The sequence below is a fragment of the Ranitomeya imitator genome, chromosome 8 (genome assembly GCF_032444005.1).
Source record: "Ranitomeya imitator isolate aRanImi1 chromosome 8, aRanImi1.pri, whole genome shotgun sequence".
Lineage (NCBI taxonomy): Eukaryota > Metazoa > Chordata > Amphibia > Anura > Dendrobatidae > Ranitomeya > Ranitomeya imitator.
In genome coordinates, this window is record NC_091289.1 from 183,256,263 (window position 1) to 183,269,211 (window position 12,949).

A 12,949-nucleotide genomic window follows, 5' to 3' on the forward strand; every position below is an offset into this window, starting at 1 on the left:
TGCAGGGATCCGGGGAATCAGAGCCGGAGAGAGAAAGAAACGAGGCGGCAGCGGGCGGCGGAGCCGGGGACAGGGCGAGACCCGCGGGGCTGATCCGAGTGTGCGAGCCGCCGCGTACAGAAGCCGAGGTAAAGCCGCTGCCAGCAGATCTGTGCATGTAGTGACTGGTGGGGTGTAATGTATCTGTCAGTGCTGGGATGTGACGCCATCAATGGCTCACTGTGGCCACCAGATCTGATATGAGCCATGTACATGTCATAGTAAAATTCCTTTCATCCGGCACTTACAGGGATTAATTTGGTAATTGATTAATTTGTCTTTATTTTTAGTGGCATTTCTGGATTATTAAAGGGGTATTCCACTGTTATGAGTGACCCACTGCTGAGGGTCCCACCACTGGGACTCCAATGGTTCCTGAGATCGGGGCTCTGCAGTGTCCCACCTGAATGAAGTGATGGTTGGGTATATTCAGCACCGTCCGCTCATTCATTGTCTTTCGGACAGCTGGGAATGGCCGGTGGTCTCCTCAATCCCAGGATCCATAGGGACCCAATGGTGGGACCCTCAACAATAGGCCACAACTTACTGTTATTGGAAAGACCCTTTAATAAGACAGAAATTCCACAACAAATGAAGCATAAAATGCCGGTAACTTATCTAATTTTCCATCTCTGGTAGAAGCTGCTGTAAAGCCCTCAGAGCACAACTCTGTGATTGATGTGGATGTTGACAGCGGAAAAATACTGCGTTACTGGGATCTGCCCCTATTAGCTGGTGTTGGTGGTGGGGGTCTCCTTTTGATCATGGTGCCCACCTATTTCTCACTGGACAATTTATCTATTTTACTCCCTTATATAGCGCCATCATATTCCGCATCACTGTCCCCATTGGGGCTCACAATCTAGATTCCCTATCAGTATGTCTTTGGAGTGCGGGAGGAAACCCCCAAGGCCATGGGGAGAACACACAAGCTCCTTGCTGAGTGACAACCTTTGCCTCCTCTTTCAGGAAGATGAATCTGGCCGACCACCTGTCCCCGGAGATCCAGAGCAGCGTCGCCATCGAATATCTGAATGCATCTGGACAGACACTGAAACGTAAAGTCATTCGTAACGCCTTCACCTCGCTGGGACGTAATGAATTTCGGGAGCTGGTGCTGAAGGTCAGTGATGGGAAGTTACCCCAAAACTTCATCCTGAGGCAGATCCAGATCTTCACCCGCTTCATTCAAGATGGGAAGAGCTCCATCGTGCTCCAGCCGGATAATGTCCAGCTGCTGATCTCCAACTGCCCCTCGGACAAACTGAAGCACTTTATGAAAATCTTAATGATTAAGCACGAGGCGGGGAAGAGTGAGAAGCCGGTGAATGAGCGCATGCGTCTGCTGTCAGGGCTCCCACGTGTGTTCGAGACCATCAGTCCTGTACAGAAGAAGGACTTGGAGCAAGCCAATGAAATGCGAGCAAAACTCAGCAGTCAGACGCCCTTAAAGGGGAAGGGGCTCAGTAACCGTGGAATCAACGCTGCAAACCGATGTCCACAGAAACGTCCAAGGACGGCATCATCCGAGAACAGTCTGGTAGGTTGCAAGACAGAGCGGCATTCCTTTACTGATCCTGAGTTACATCCTGTATTATACCCCAGAGCTGCACTCACTATTCTGCTGGTGCAATCACTGTGTACATACATTACATTACTGATCCTGAGTCACATCCTGTATTATACTCTAGAGCTGCACTCACTATTCTGCTGGTGCAGTCACTGTATACATACATTACTGATCCTGAGTCACATCCTGTATTATACCCCAGAGCTGCACTCACTATTCTGCTGGTGCAGTCACTGTGTACATACATTACATTACTGATCCTGAGTTACCTCCTGTATTATACCCCAGAGCTGCACTCACTATTCTGCTGGTGCAGTCACTGAGTACATGCATTACTGATCCTGAGTTACATCCTGTATTATACTCCAGAGCTGCACTCACTATTCTGCTGGTGCAGTCACTGTGTACATACATTACATTACTGATCCTGAGTTACATCCTGTATTATACTCCAGAGCTGCACTCACTATTCTGCTGGTGCAGTCACTGTGTACATACATTACATTACTGATCCTGAGTTACATCCTGTATTATACCCCAGAGCTGCACTCACTATTCTGCTGGTGCAGTCACTGAGTACATGCATTACTGATCCTGAGTTACATCCTGTATTATACTCCAGAGCTGCACTCACTATTCTGCTGGTGCAGTCACTGTGTACATACATTACATTACTGATCCTGAGTTACATCCTGTATTATACCCCAGAGCTGCACTCACTATTCTGCTGGTGCAGTCACTGAGTACATGCATTACTGATCCTGAGTTACATCCTGTATTATACTCCAGAGCTGCACTCACTATTCTGCTGGTGCAGTCACTGTGTACATACATTACATTACTGATCCTGAGTTACATCCTGTATTATACTCCAGAGCTGCACTCACTATTCTGCTGGTGCAGTCACTGTGTACATACATTACATTACTGATCCTGAGTTACATCCTGTATTATACCCCAGAGCTGCACTCACTATTCTGCTGGTGCAGTCACTGAGTACATGCATTACTGATCCTGAGTTACATCCTGTATTATACTCCAGAGCTGCACTCACTATTCTGCTGGTGCAGTCACTGTGTACATACATTACATTACTGATCCTGAGTTACATCCTGTATTATACCCCAGAGCTGCACTCACTATTCTGCTGGTGCAGTCACTGAGTACATGCATTACTGATCCTGAGTTACATCCTGTATTATACTCCAGAGCTGCACTCACTATTCTGCTGGTGCAGTCACTGTGTACATACATTACATTACTGATCCTGAGATTAAAATGTTACTTTTCAGCTTCTTCCATAAACACAAGACACTGGACACCAAGTACATTTATTTACTGTCTGATGAGTAGAATTCCAGAACTGCAGTGCATAGTGTCACCTCTATCTGTTTCATGTCTCGGACCTCAGGAAAGGTCAGAATTGGCTGTGAGTAGATCTATTGATCTATGTTGTATTTTACATAACTTCAGTATTTGATTTGTAGATTTCTGAGCTCCGTCCCAGTAAGAAGCCGACTCTGACCATGCCCCGCCAGCTGCATCTCTCCACTGAGCAGTCCATGGTTCTCAGCACCGTCCTCAGCGGGAAGAATGTGTTCTTCACAGGAAGCGCAGGTCGGTGCAGACGACTTCTAATTATTGATTTATAGCAAAGAAATATATCACCAACTACTTTTAGATATAAATATTATTTTTATTTTGTATATTTTTTTCTAGTTGTCTTGATTCGTCCTGCAGTGTGAAGAATGGAGGCTTTTATTATATCTTGATCTGTGAACTTCTGATCCATTCTTAATATATTATCTTTCTCCTTATTTCCAGGCACAGGAAAGTCTTATCTGCTGAAGAGGATTATCGGGGCTCTGCCCCCTAAAAGCACTTATGCCACAGCAAGTACCGGGGTGGCAGCCTGTCATATTGGCGGCACCACATTACATGCCTTTGCAGGTGAGAATTAACCTAATAACTGGTGCATCAATCCATTAGAGGTTTTTTTTTAATATATATATCTCAAACACACATATATCTGCGATGGCCTATGGGGGGAGCTATCCTGGTGCATCACTGAAAGGTCTTCATGGCATCTACAATGGCCTGCATCAGCTATAGAGACACATGATAAGATTGGTTCCACCTGCAGCAACACTAGGGGGAGCTCTTTGCATACATCTAAATGTGTACATTTTTGCTCCCCCTAGTGGAGCCTTTTATATTACTGTTTTAGCAATGATGAATGATGGTAGTTGTCTTCTATGGTCAGATCTTTCCTATGTTTTATCTTGGTTTTAGGGATCGGTTCAGGGAAGGCTCCACTGGAACAATGTGTAGACTTGGCCAAGAGGCCGGGGGTCCGTCAGCACTGGATAAGCTGCCGACAGCTGATCATAGATGAGATCTCCATGGTGGAAGGGGAGTTCTTTGATAAGCTGGAGGCTGTCGCCAGGTATGGAGGCTGCTCTGGTGGGCAGTTTCTGTGTGGGTCGTGTCGAGGCTGAATACTAAGCCGTATTGTCGTCCCTCGCAGGGCGGTCCGCGGGCGGGATGAGCCTTTCGGTGGGATCCAGCTCATCGTTTGTGGAGACTTTCTGCAACTTCCACCAGTGACTCGGGCCTCAAATCAGACCAAGTTCTGCTTCCAGGTAGGAATCTTCATTACCATCAATTGGCAGGTTCCAAAGTTTCATCACCCCTCAAAATGTTGCCCCTGACGGGAGCTGAAGTGATGCATTGGGGTCCAGTGTCTTTTGTGTTTACGGACAAATGGAAGAAGCTGAAAAGTAACAATTTGTGCCTCTCTGCTAATAACCGGCATCTTGCTGCTCCACAGACCAAAAGCTGGAGGAGATGCATCAACCTGACCATGGAGCTGACGGAAGTGCGGAGACAGACGGACAAGAAGTTCATCGCTCTGCTGCAGTCGATTCGTCTGGGCAGGTGAGGGGGAACGGGTCGCTGGGTGCATTGTCGGGGCAGGTGACGGCAAACGGGTTCCTGTGTGCATTGTAGGGGAAGGTGAGAGCAGATGGGTCCCTGTGTGCATTGTAAGGAGAAGTGAGAGCAGGTGGGTCACTGTGCGCATTGTGGGGGCAGGTGAGGACGGACAGGTCACTGTGTGCATTGTAGGGGAAGATGAGAGCAGATGGGTCGCTGTGTGCATTGTAGGTGTAGGTGAGGGTGGATGGGTCGCTGTGTGCATTGTGAGGGTGGACGGGTCACTGTGTGCATTGTGGGGGTAGGTGAGGGTGGATGGGTCCCTGTGTGCATTGTAGGGAGAAGTGAGAGCGGATGCGTCACACTGTGCATTGTGGGGGAAGGTGAGAGCAGATGGGTCGCTGTGTGCATTGTAGGGAGAATTGAGAGCAGATGGGTCCCTGTGTGCATTGTAGGGAGAAGTGAGAGCGGATGGGTCCCTGTGCGCATTGTAAGGAGAAGTGAGAGCAGGTGGGTCACTGTGCGCATTGTGGGGGCAGGTGAGGACGGACAGGTCACTGTGTGCATTGTAGGGGAAGATGAGAGTGGATGGGTCGCTGTGTGCATTGTAGGGGTAGGTGAAGGTGGATGGGTCGCTGTGTGCATTGTGGGGGTAGGTGAAGGTGGATGTGTCCCTGTGCGCATTGTAAGGAGAAGTGAGAGCAGGTGGGTCACTGTGCGCATTGTGGGGGCAGGTGAGGACGGACAGGTCACTGTGTGCATTGTAGGGGAAGATGAGAGTGGATGGGTCGCTGTGTGCATTGTAGGGGTAGGTGAAGGTGGATGGGTCGCTGTGTGCATTGTGGGGGTAGGTGAAGGTGGATGGGTCGCTGTGTGCATTGTGGGGTACGTGATGGCGGATGAGTCACTGTGTGCGTTGTGGGGACATGTGAGGGTTGACAGGTCTCTGTGCATTGTGGGGGGCAGGTGAGGGCGGACGGGTTACTGTGTGCATTGTTGGAGGAGGTGAAGGCAGATGGGTTGGTGGGCATGGTGGCGGCTGGTGCATTTTGCAGGGCTAAGACTCAGTTTGCTCTGACAACGTTTCGCTTTTGTGGCATGCTGGGATTTGTAGTTGCAAAATATTATGATGATGTAGAACCTTTAGAGCCAGACAGACCTATTATTAATCACGATTTTCCAGGTAGCTGTCTCGAAGTTCGCTCCACACCCATAGGCTGTTCCGTCATGTCAGTGGCAGCAGCGCTTTACTAGTCCGTTTATAAATCCTCATGCTGCCTCGCTATGTTGACTTCCCCATTAACTGCCCTAAGTGAAGTCTGTATTGTGGCCTATATTAATAGGGACTGAAAAAGATTAAGAATTTTGTAAAAATAGCGCCACCCTCATCAACAGGTTGTGTATGATACTGCCATTCGTTGCAATGGAGCTGAACTGCAGTACCTAACTCAACCAGTAGATTAAGGTGGTGCTGTTTCTAGAAGAAAGTGGTCTTATTTTGCTAATTCTGTACAATCCCTTTATATCACTGGGCACTGAACATTTTGCCATCAGATGCACTGAAGAGGTGACGAGGCAGCTGTTACTGACGGGGAACCACAAAATCGAACGGGACGGGATTCTGGCGACGCGGCTCTGCACCCACAAGGACGATGTTGACCTGACGAACGAGCGCAGATTACAGCAACTACCTGGTATGGATGGGACCCTGATACAGCTGATGGTGGAGCACATGCTGATCAGCCCTTTGTGGGCCACTATCATGGCTGCTGCTTGATAGTGGAGTAACACATGACTGCAGGGTCTGACTACACAGTGTGTTAGTAGTCTGTTACCATGGTTACCTTCACAGTTAGTTCATTTTTTTTTTTTTAACTTTGGCTGCGCAATAAGTCTGCATCGCCTTTTAAGGAACGGGCTATGCGGAGCAGTCCTCCCATCCCCCCTCTGATTGCAGTGATACATGGCGCTCTGTTCTGTCTGCAGGGGAGATGCACAAGTACGACGCCCTGGACAGTGACCCGATGCTGGTGAAGACTGTGAACGCGCAGTGTCCTGTCGGGGAGCAGATCCTGCTGAAGAAAGGGGCGCAGGTGAGCGGACGGCGAGGGCCCCTTCCTGTGCTGGAGCCTTGTCCTTGTGCAGATGCTAAAATCTCTGTTGTCCATGTTGTGGGAGATCAGACTGTAAGCAGGGACGATCCGAGCTTTACTCTAGGGTCTTCCTTAAGGGTCTCCTGCGGCGCTGAGGACGGCAGATATGTGCACGATTGTCAGGGTTCTGCCGACACAACTCCCCGTGTGAAAGAAACTGACGCTGGAGATCCCTTTAAAATGTCCATATTCCCACTATATTCTTCTTGTAATGATGGTGTCTTCTACTCCACTCAGCTCCAGAGCAGCATTCACAATTCTGCTGAGTACCATTTGGAATTTGTGATGGCCTGTCAGTTTGGTGAACATCCCATAATGCACCATGTGATCTGAATGGGTCCGTGTTTTCCATTATCAGTACAGACCCCGCTCTCAATCCCCCCCGACCCATACTGTGACTAATCATTCCCACCATGCAATGCAACAGCGCACGCTCTGCAGATGCTGAACCAGCAGAGGGGGCAGCAGTAGAATATCCAATATCTGTGGGCCAACAGGAAATCGGCAAAACTGACCGCAGATCTGGTTGTGACTGGAGTATAAGGCCTCATCAATTTCGTCTGAAGACTTCGCTCCCTTAATTCTCTGATTGCAGGTGATGCTGGCCAAGAATCTGGACGTCGCCCGCGGTTTAGTGAACGGAGCGCGAGGAGTCATCGTTGGGTTTGAAGGGACAGAAAGACGTAAGTGATAAAGCAAATGCTGAGAATCCATAAGATAATAGTGACACCTGCCCCCAGTTCTAAAGCGCAGACTGTACTCCCTTCCCTTCCATTACTGAGATAGAAGATTACAGTTGGTGCTTTTAGGATTCTATGGAAGGAGGAGCGAGAGGCCGACAGACATTCCGCTGCAAATTCTAAAGCGTCAGTTAAACTTTGAATGACTGGATACAATGTATCTATTCTGGTCGGAGAACACGTCCTATCCATACTGGAGGCCTCGTCACTAAACTGTCCGTTACCCCACTGCAGCCCTAAATCCAGGCTTCTTGATCCCCTCTGACCTACTGTGTTCAGTCTTCTTTGATTTTCTCATCTTTTGCTCACAAATTGGAACTTCTTGTTCCTCTCTTCAGCTTTGCCCAAAGTGCGTTTCCTGTGTGGGGTCACGGAGGTCATGAAGCCGGAGCGCTGGGTTATTAAGGCTCACGGCGGCGTCCTCCTGAGCCGACAGCAGTTACCTCTGAAGCTGGCGTGGGCCATTTCCATACACAAGAGTCAGGTACGTCGTCCTGCGCCCAAGGAACGTCCGGTGTGCTGCTGTGTGGCCAATGTCTGATTCGGGATGTTTCTGCAGGGGATGACGCTGGACTGTGTGGAGATCTCGCTGTCCCGTGTGTTTGAGAGCGGACAGGCGTATGTAGCGCTCTCCAGAGCTCGCAGCTTAGAGGGGCTACGGGTCATGGATTTTGATCCCAAAGCCGTAACTGCCAATCCCTATGTTCTCCAATTCTACGCCAGACTGAGGAAGGAGCGAGCGCTGTACCAGGTGAGGGGTAGAAGGACAAGGTGGGGGTATGATCGGGATAGGCTTGCATTATAGTAGTTATATTCTTGTGCATAGTGGCAGTATTATAGTAGTTCTATTCTTGTACATAGGGGCAGTATTATAGTAGTTATATTCTTGTACATAGGAGCAGTATTAGGCCGGAGTCACACTACTGCGAGATACGGCCGAGTCTCGCTGGTTAAAAGCAAGCTCTGGCACCGGAACTCCGGAGCCGAGCGTGCAGCTCCATGTATTGCTATGCAGCCGCATGCTCCGCTCCGGAGTGCTGGTGCCAGAGCTTGTTTTTTTTTTAAATTCGTTTATTAATTTCAGAATAGACAAACATTGCACATATTACATTTATCATTATTAAACATACTCAGAGCTTGTTTTTAACCTGCGATACTGGGCCGTATCTTGCTGTGTGTGTTCCCGGTCTTAAAGTAGTTATATTCTTGTACATAGGAACAGTATTATAGTAGTTATATTCTTGTACATAGGAACAGTATTATAGTAGTTATATTCTTGTACATAGGAGCAGTATTACAGTAGTTATATTATTGTACATAGGGGCAGTATTATAGCAGTTATATTCTTGTACATAGGAGCAGTATTATAGTAGTTATATTCTTGTACATAGGGGCAGTATTATAGTAGTTATATTCTTGTACATAGGGGCAGTATTATAGTAGTTATATTCTTGTACATAGGAGCAGTATTACAGTAGTTATATTATTGTACATAGGGGCAGTATTATAGCAGTTATATTCTTGTACATAGGAGCAGTATTATAGTAGTTATATTCTTGTACATAGGGGCAGTATTATAGTAGTTATATTCTTGTACATAGGGGCAGTATTATAGTAGTTATATTCTTGTACATAGGAGCAGTATTATATAGTTATACTCTTGTAAATAGTGGCAGTATTATAGTAGTCATATTCTTGTACATAGGAGCAGTATTATAGTAGTTATATTCTTGTACATAGGAGCAGTATTATAGTAGTTATATTCTTGTACATAGGGGCAGTATTATAGTAGTTATATTCTTGTACATAGGGGCAGTATTATAGTAGTTATATTCTTGTACATAGGAGCAGTATTATAGTAGTTATATTATTGTACATAGGAGCAGTATTATAGTAGTTATATTCTTGTACATAAGGGGCAGTATTATAGTAGTTATATTCTTGTACATAGGGGCAGTATTATAGTAGTTATATTCTTGTACATAGGGGCAGTATTATAGTAGTTACCGTATATACTCGAGTATAAGCCGAGATTTTCAGCCCAAATTTTTGGGCTGAAAGTGCCCCTCTCGGCTTATACTCGAGTCAAGGTGGGTGAGGGGGTGAGGGCGCTGAGGTATACTTACCGAGTCCCAGCGATCCTGGCTCTCCCCGCCTGTCCCACGGTCTTCTGTGCTGCAGCTTCTTCCCCTCTTCAGCGGTCACGTGGGACCGCTCATTAGAGAAATGAATAGGCGGCTCCACCTCCCATAGGGGTGGAGCCGCCTATTCATTTCTCTAATCAGCGGTGCCGGTGACCGCTGATAGAGGAAGAGGCTGCAGCACCGAAGACAGCTGTCCGGGACAAGGAGCGGGACACCGGGACCAGGTAAGTATGTAATATTCACCTATCCCCGTTCCAGCCGCCGGGCGCCGCTCCATCTTCCCGGCGTCTCTGCGCTCTGACTGTTCAGGTCAGAGGGCGCGATGACGCATATAGTGTGCGCGGCGCCCTCTGCCTGATCAGTCAGAGCAGAGAGACGCCGGGACGGGACGCTGGGAGCTGCAAGCAAGAGAGGTAAGTATGGCTTTTTTTTTTTTATTGCAGCGGCAGTAGCGGCACAGATTTATGTGGAGCATCTATGGGGAAATATGAATGGTGCAGAGCACTATATGGCACAGCTATGGGGCAATAATGAACGGTGCAGAGCACTGTATGGCACAGCTATGGGGCAGTATGAACGGTGCAGAGCACTGTATGGCACAGCTATGGGGCAGTATGAAGGGTGCAGAGCACTATATAGCACAGCTATGGGGAAATAATGAACGGTGCAGAGCACTATATGGCACAGCAATGGGGAAATAATGATCTATTTTTATTTTTGAAATTCACCGGTAAATGCTGCATTTCCACCCTAGGCTTATACTCGAGTCAATAAGTTTTCCCAGTTTTTTTGTGGCAAAATTAGGGGGGTCGGCTTATACTCGAGGATATACGGTACATTCTTGTACATAGGGGGCAGTATTATAGTAGTTATATTCTTGTACATAGGAGCAGTATTATAGTAGTTATATTCTTGTACATAGGAGCAGTATTATAGTAGTTATATTCTTGTACATAGGGGCAGTATTATAGCAGTTATATTTTTGTACATAGGAGCAGTATTATAGCAGTTATAATCTTGTACATTGGAGCAGTATTATAGCAGTTATATTCTTGTACATAGGAAGTATTATAGTAGCTATATTATTGTACATAGGGGCAGTATTATAGTAGTTATATTTTTGTACATAGGAGCAGTATTATAGCAGTTATATTCTTGAACATAGGAGCAGTATTATAGCAGTTATATTCTTGTACATAGGAGCAGTATTATAGTAGTTATATTCTTGTACATAGGAAGTATTATAGTAGTTATATTCTTGTACATAGGAAGTATTATAGTAGCTATATTATTGTACATAGGGGCAGTATTATACTATATTGTAGTTGTTGGTACTGGCCTTATTAATAAGGTATACATGTGTTTAATCTAAAAATTATGGTTCTTTGTTTTCCCCCTCTCGCAGACATGTCTGGATCCTTACCTGGTGGACAAGGAGAATTGATGTTTGTTTTATTTTACCGATTTTCTCTGTAAATATTGGTGTACAGAAAGGAATTGCTATTTTTTATATTAAAACTTATTTTTGTACATTTGTAATTTGGAGTTGCTGGATTTTGGTCATCATGAAGCCCTATAGAGGGATGCTTTCTCTGGACGCACACACACACACTAAAAATCTAGAACAACAATCTGCAGAAAAAAAATTTGCACGCTTGAGTTGCAGATTCTGGTGTGGATTTCATACATCGCTGCCTGTATAATCTGCTTTGTGTTATGTTAATGAGACTCACGCTTTTGACAACAATGGCAGCATATGCGCACTGAGCCATCGATCACAGATCACTGTGGTCTGCCTGTGTCCACAGGATATTAAAATACCGCCCAGCAGCAAACATGGTGGTGGGTAACGCTGCACATCACAATGTTAGTAGATCCTAAGTCTATGTGCACACATTGCAGATCCGCAGCGTTTCTTCCATGCGGAATTGCACCAAATCCGCAAAGGGTAGCTCAAGCAATGTTAATCAATGGGAATCCAGAATTGGTGTGCACATTCTGCAGAAAATTCCACACTGATTCGCAGTGTTTTATTTTCTGCAGCATGTCAATTTTTTTTTTTTTTTTTTTTTTGCGGATCTGCAGCATTTCTGCACCCATTGCCTTACATTGAGTCAGTCAAATCCGCAGCTAAACTGCAGGTGTAAAAAGGTCTGCGGAATTGCGTGCCAAAAAAACGATGCGGAAAGGAAGGAGGAAGAGTGTGTGGGCAGAGAATGTGTGTGTGTGTGTGTGTGTGTGTGTGTGTGTGTGTGTGGCCAGGCATCGTTTGATGGGACTGCTACTCCCATCGGCTATGTCTGCTGTCACATATAAGAGTGACAGCATGAGCCGATGATAGGACAGTATTCCCATCATCCGGTGACTGTGTTAAATTGTAAAACAACAAAAAAAAGCCAACATTCATACTTACCAAACACCTAATCCCTGATGCCTTCGATCTCCTGCAATAAAAATAAAATAATAAACCAACATATACTCTCTGTCCGCCGTAGTCCATTTGCCAAATGTCCCACGATGATCTCGCGTGTAGAACAGTCACAGCGGGAGTTGTAACTGCTTTACCCGGCCTCCGATGATACATTGACAGGAGGTGATCAATTTTATGTCAATTTTTTTTTTTTTTTTTTTGTGGTTCCCCTGGAAACTAGCCAGTAAAGGCTAAGCAAACATCTGTGAGCTGATATGAATAGCCTGGGTACTTTTATGGCTATTGGTTCCTTCCCATTATATTAACATTAGCCGTTGGCTTTCTCTGTTGGTTATGAAAATTCTGCGGGAGCCCACGCAATTTTTAATTACATTTAAAATAAATAAATAAACATTGCGTTTCACGCAAATTTCATGTCTGTGTCCTTTATTTAACTATTTATGTACTATTTTATTAATGAGAGTATCTGGTTGACACATACATATATTTATTTATGCTCAAAAAAATAAAGGGAACACTTAAACAATAGAATATAACTCCAAGTAAATCAAACTTCTGTGAAATCAAACTGTCCACTTAGGAAGCAACACTGACTGACAATCAATTTCACATGCTGTTGTACAAATGGAATAGACAACAGATGCAAATTATTTGCAATTATCAAGACACCCTCAATAAAGGAGTGGTTCTGCAGGTGGGGACCACGGACCACATCTCAGTACCAATGCTTTCTGGCTGATGTTTTGGTCACTTTTGAATGTTGGTTGTGCTTTCACACTCATGGTAGCATGAGACGGACTCTACAACCCACACAAGTGGCTCAGGTAGTGCAGCTCATCCAGGATGGCACATCAATGCGAGCTGTGGCAAGAAAGTTTGCTGTGTCTGTCAGCGTAGCGTCCAGAGGCTGGAGGCTCTTCCAGGAGACGGGTCAGTAC

At 45.9% G+C, this 12,949-nt stretch overlaps 1 protein-coding gene across 1 annotated transcript; it reads left to right on the forward strand.

The window, feature by feature from the left end:
* Positions 1-11,119, forward strand: PIF1 (PIF1 5'-to-3' DNA helicase). The gene is made up of 13 exons (XM_069738089.1): positions 1-128; positions 1,009-1,579; positions 3,097-3,226; positions 3,434-3,559; positions 3,902-4,055; positions 4,137-4,251; positions 4,440-4,546; positions 6,098-6,237; positions 6,530-6,636; positions 7,292-7,379; positions 7,775-7,920; positions 7,996-8,187; positions 10,986-11,119. Exons 2-13 carry the CDS (start codon positions 1,013-1,015, stop codon positions 11,022-11,024), a joined length of 1,911 nt encoding a protein of 636 aa, XP_069594190.1. The 5' UTR covers positions 1-128; positions 1,009-1,012; the 3' UTR covers positions 11,025-11,119.
* The last annotated feature ends 1,830 nt before the right edge of the window (positions 11,120-12,949 follow it).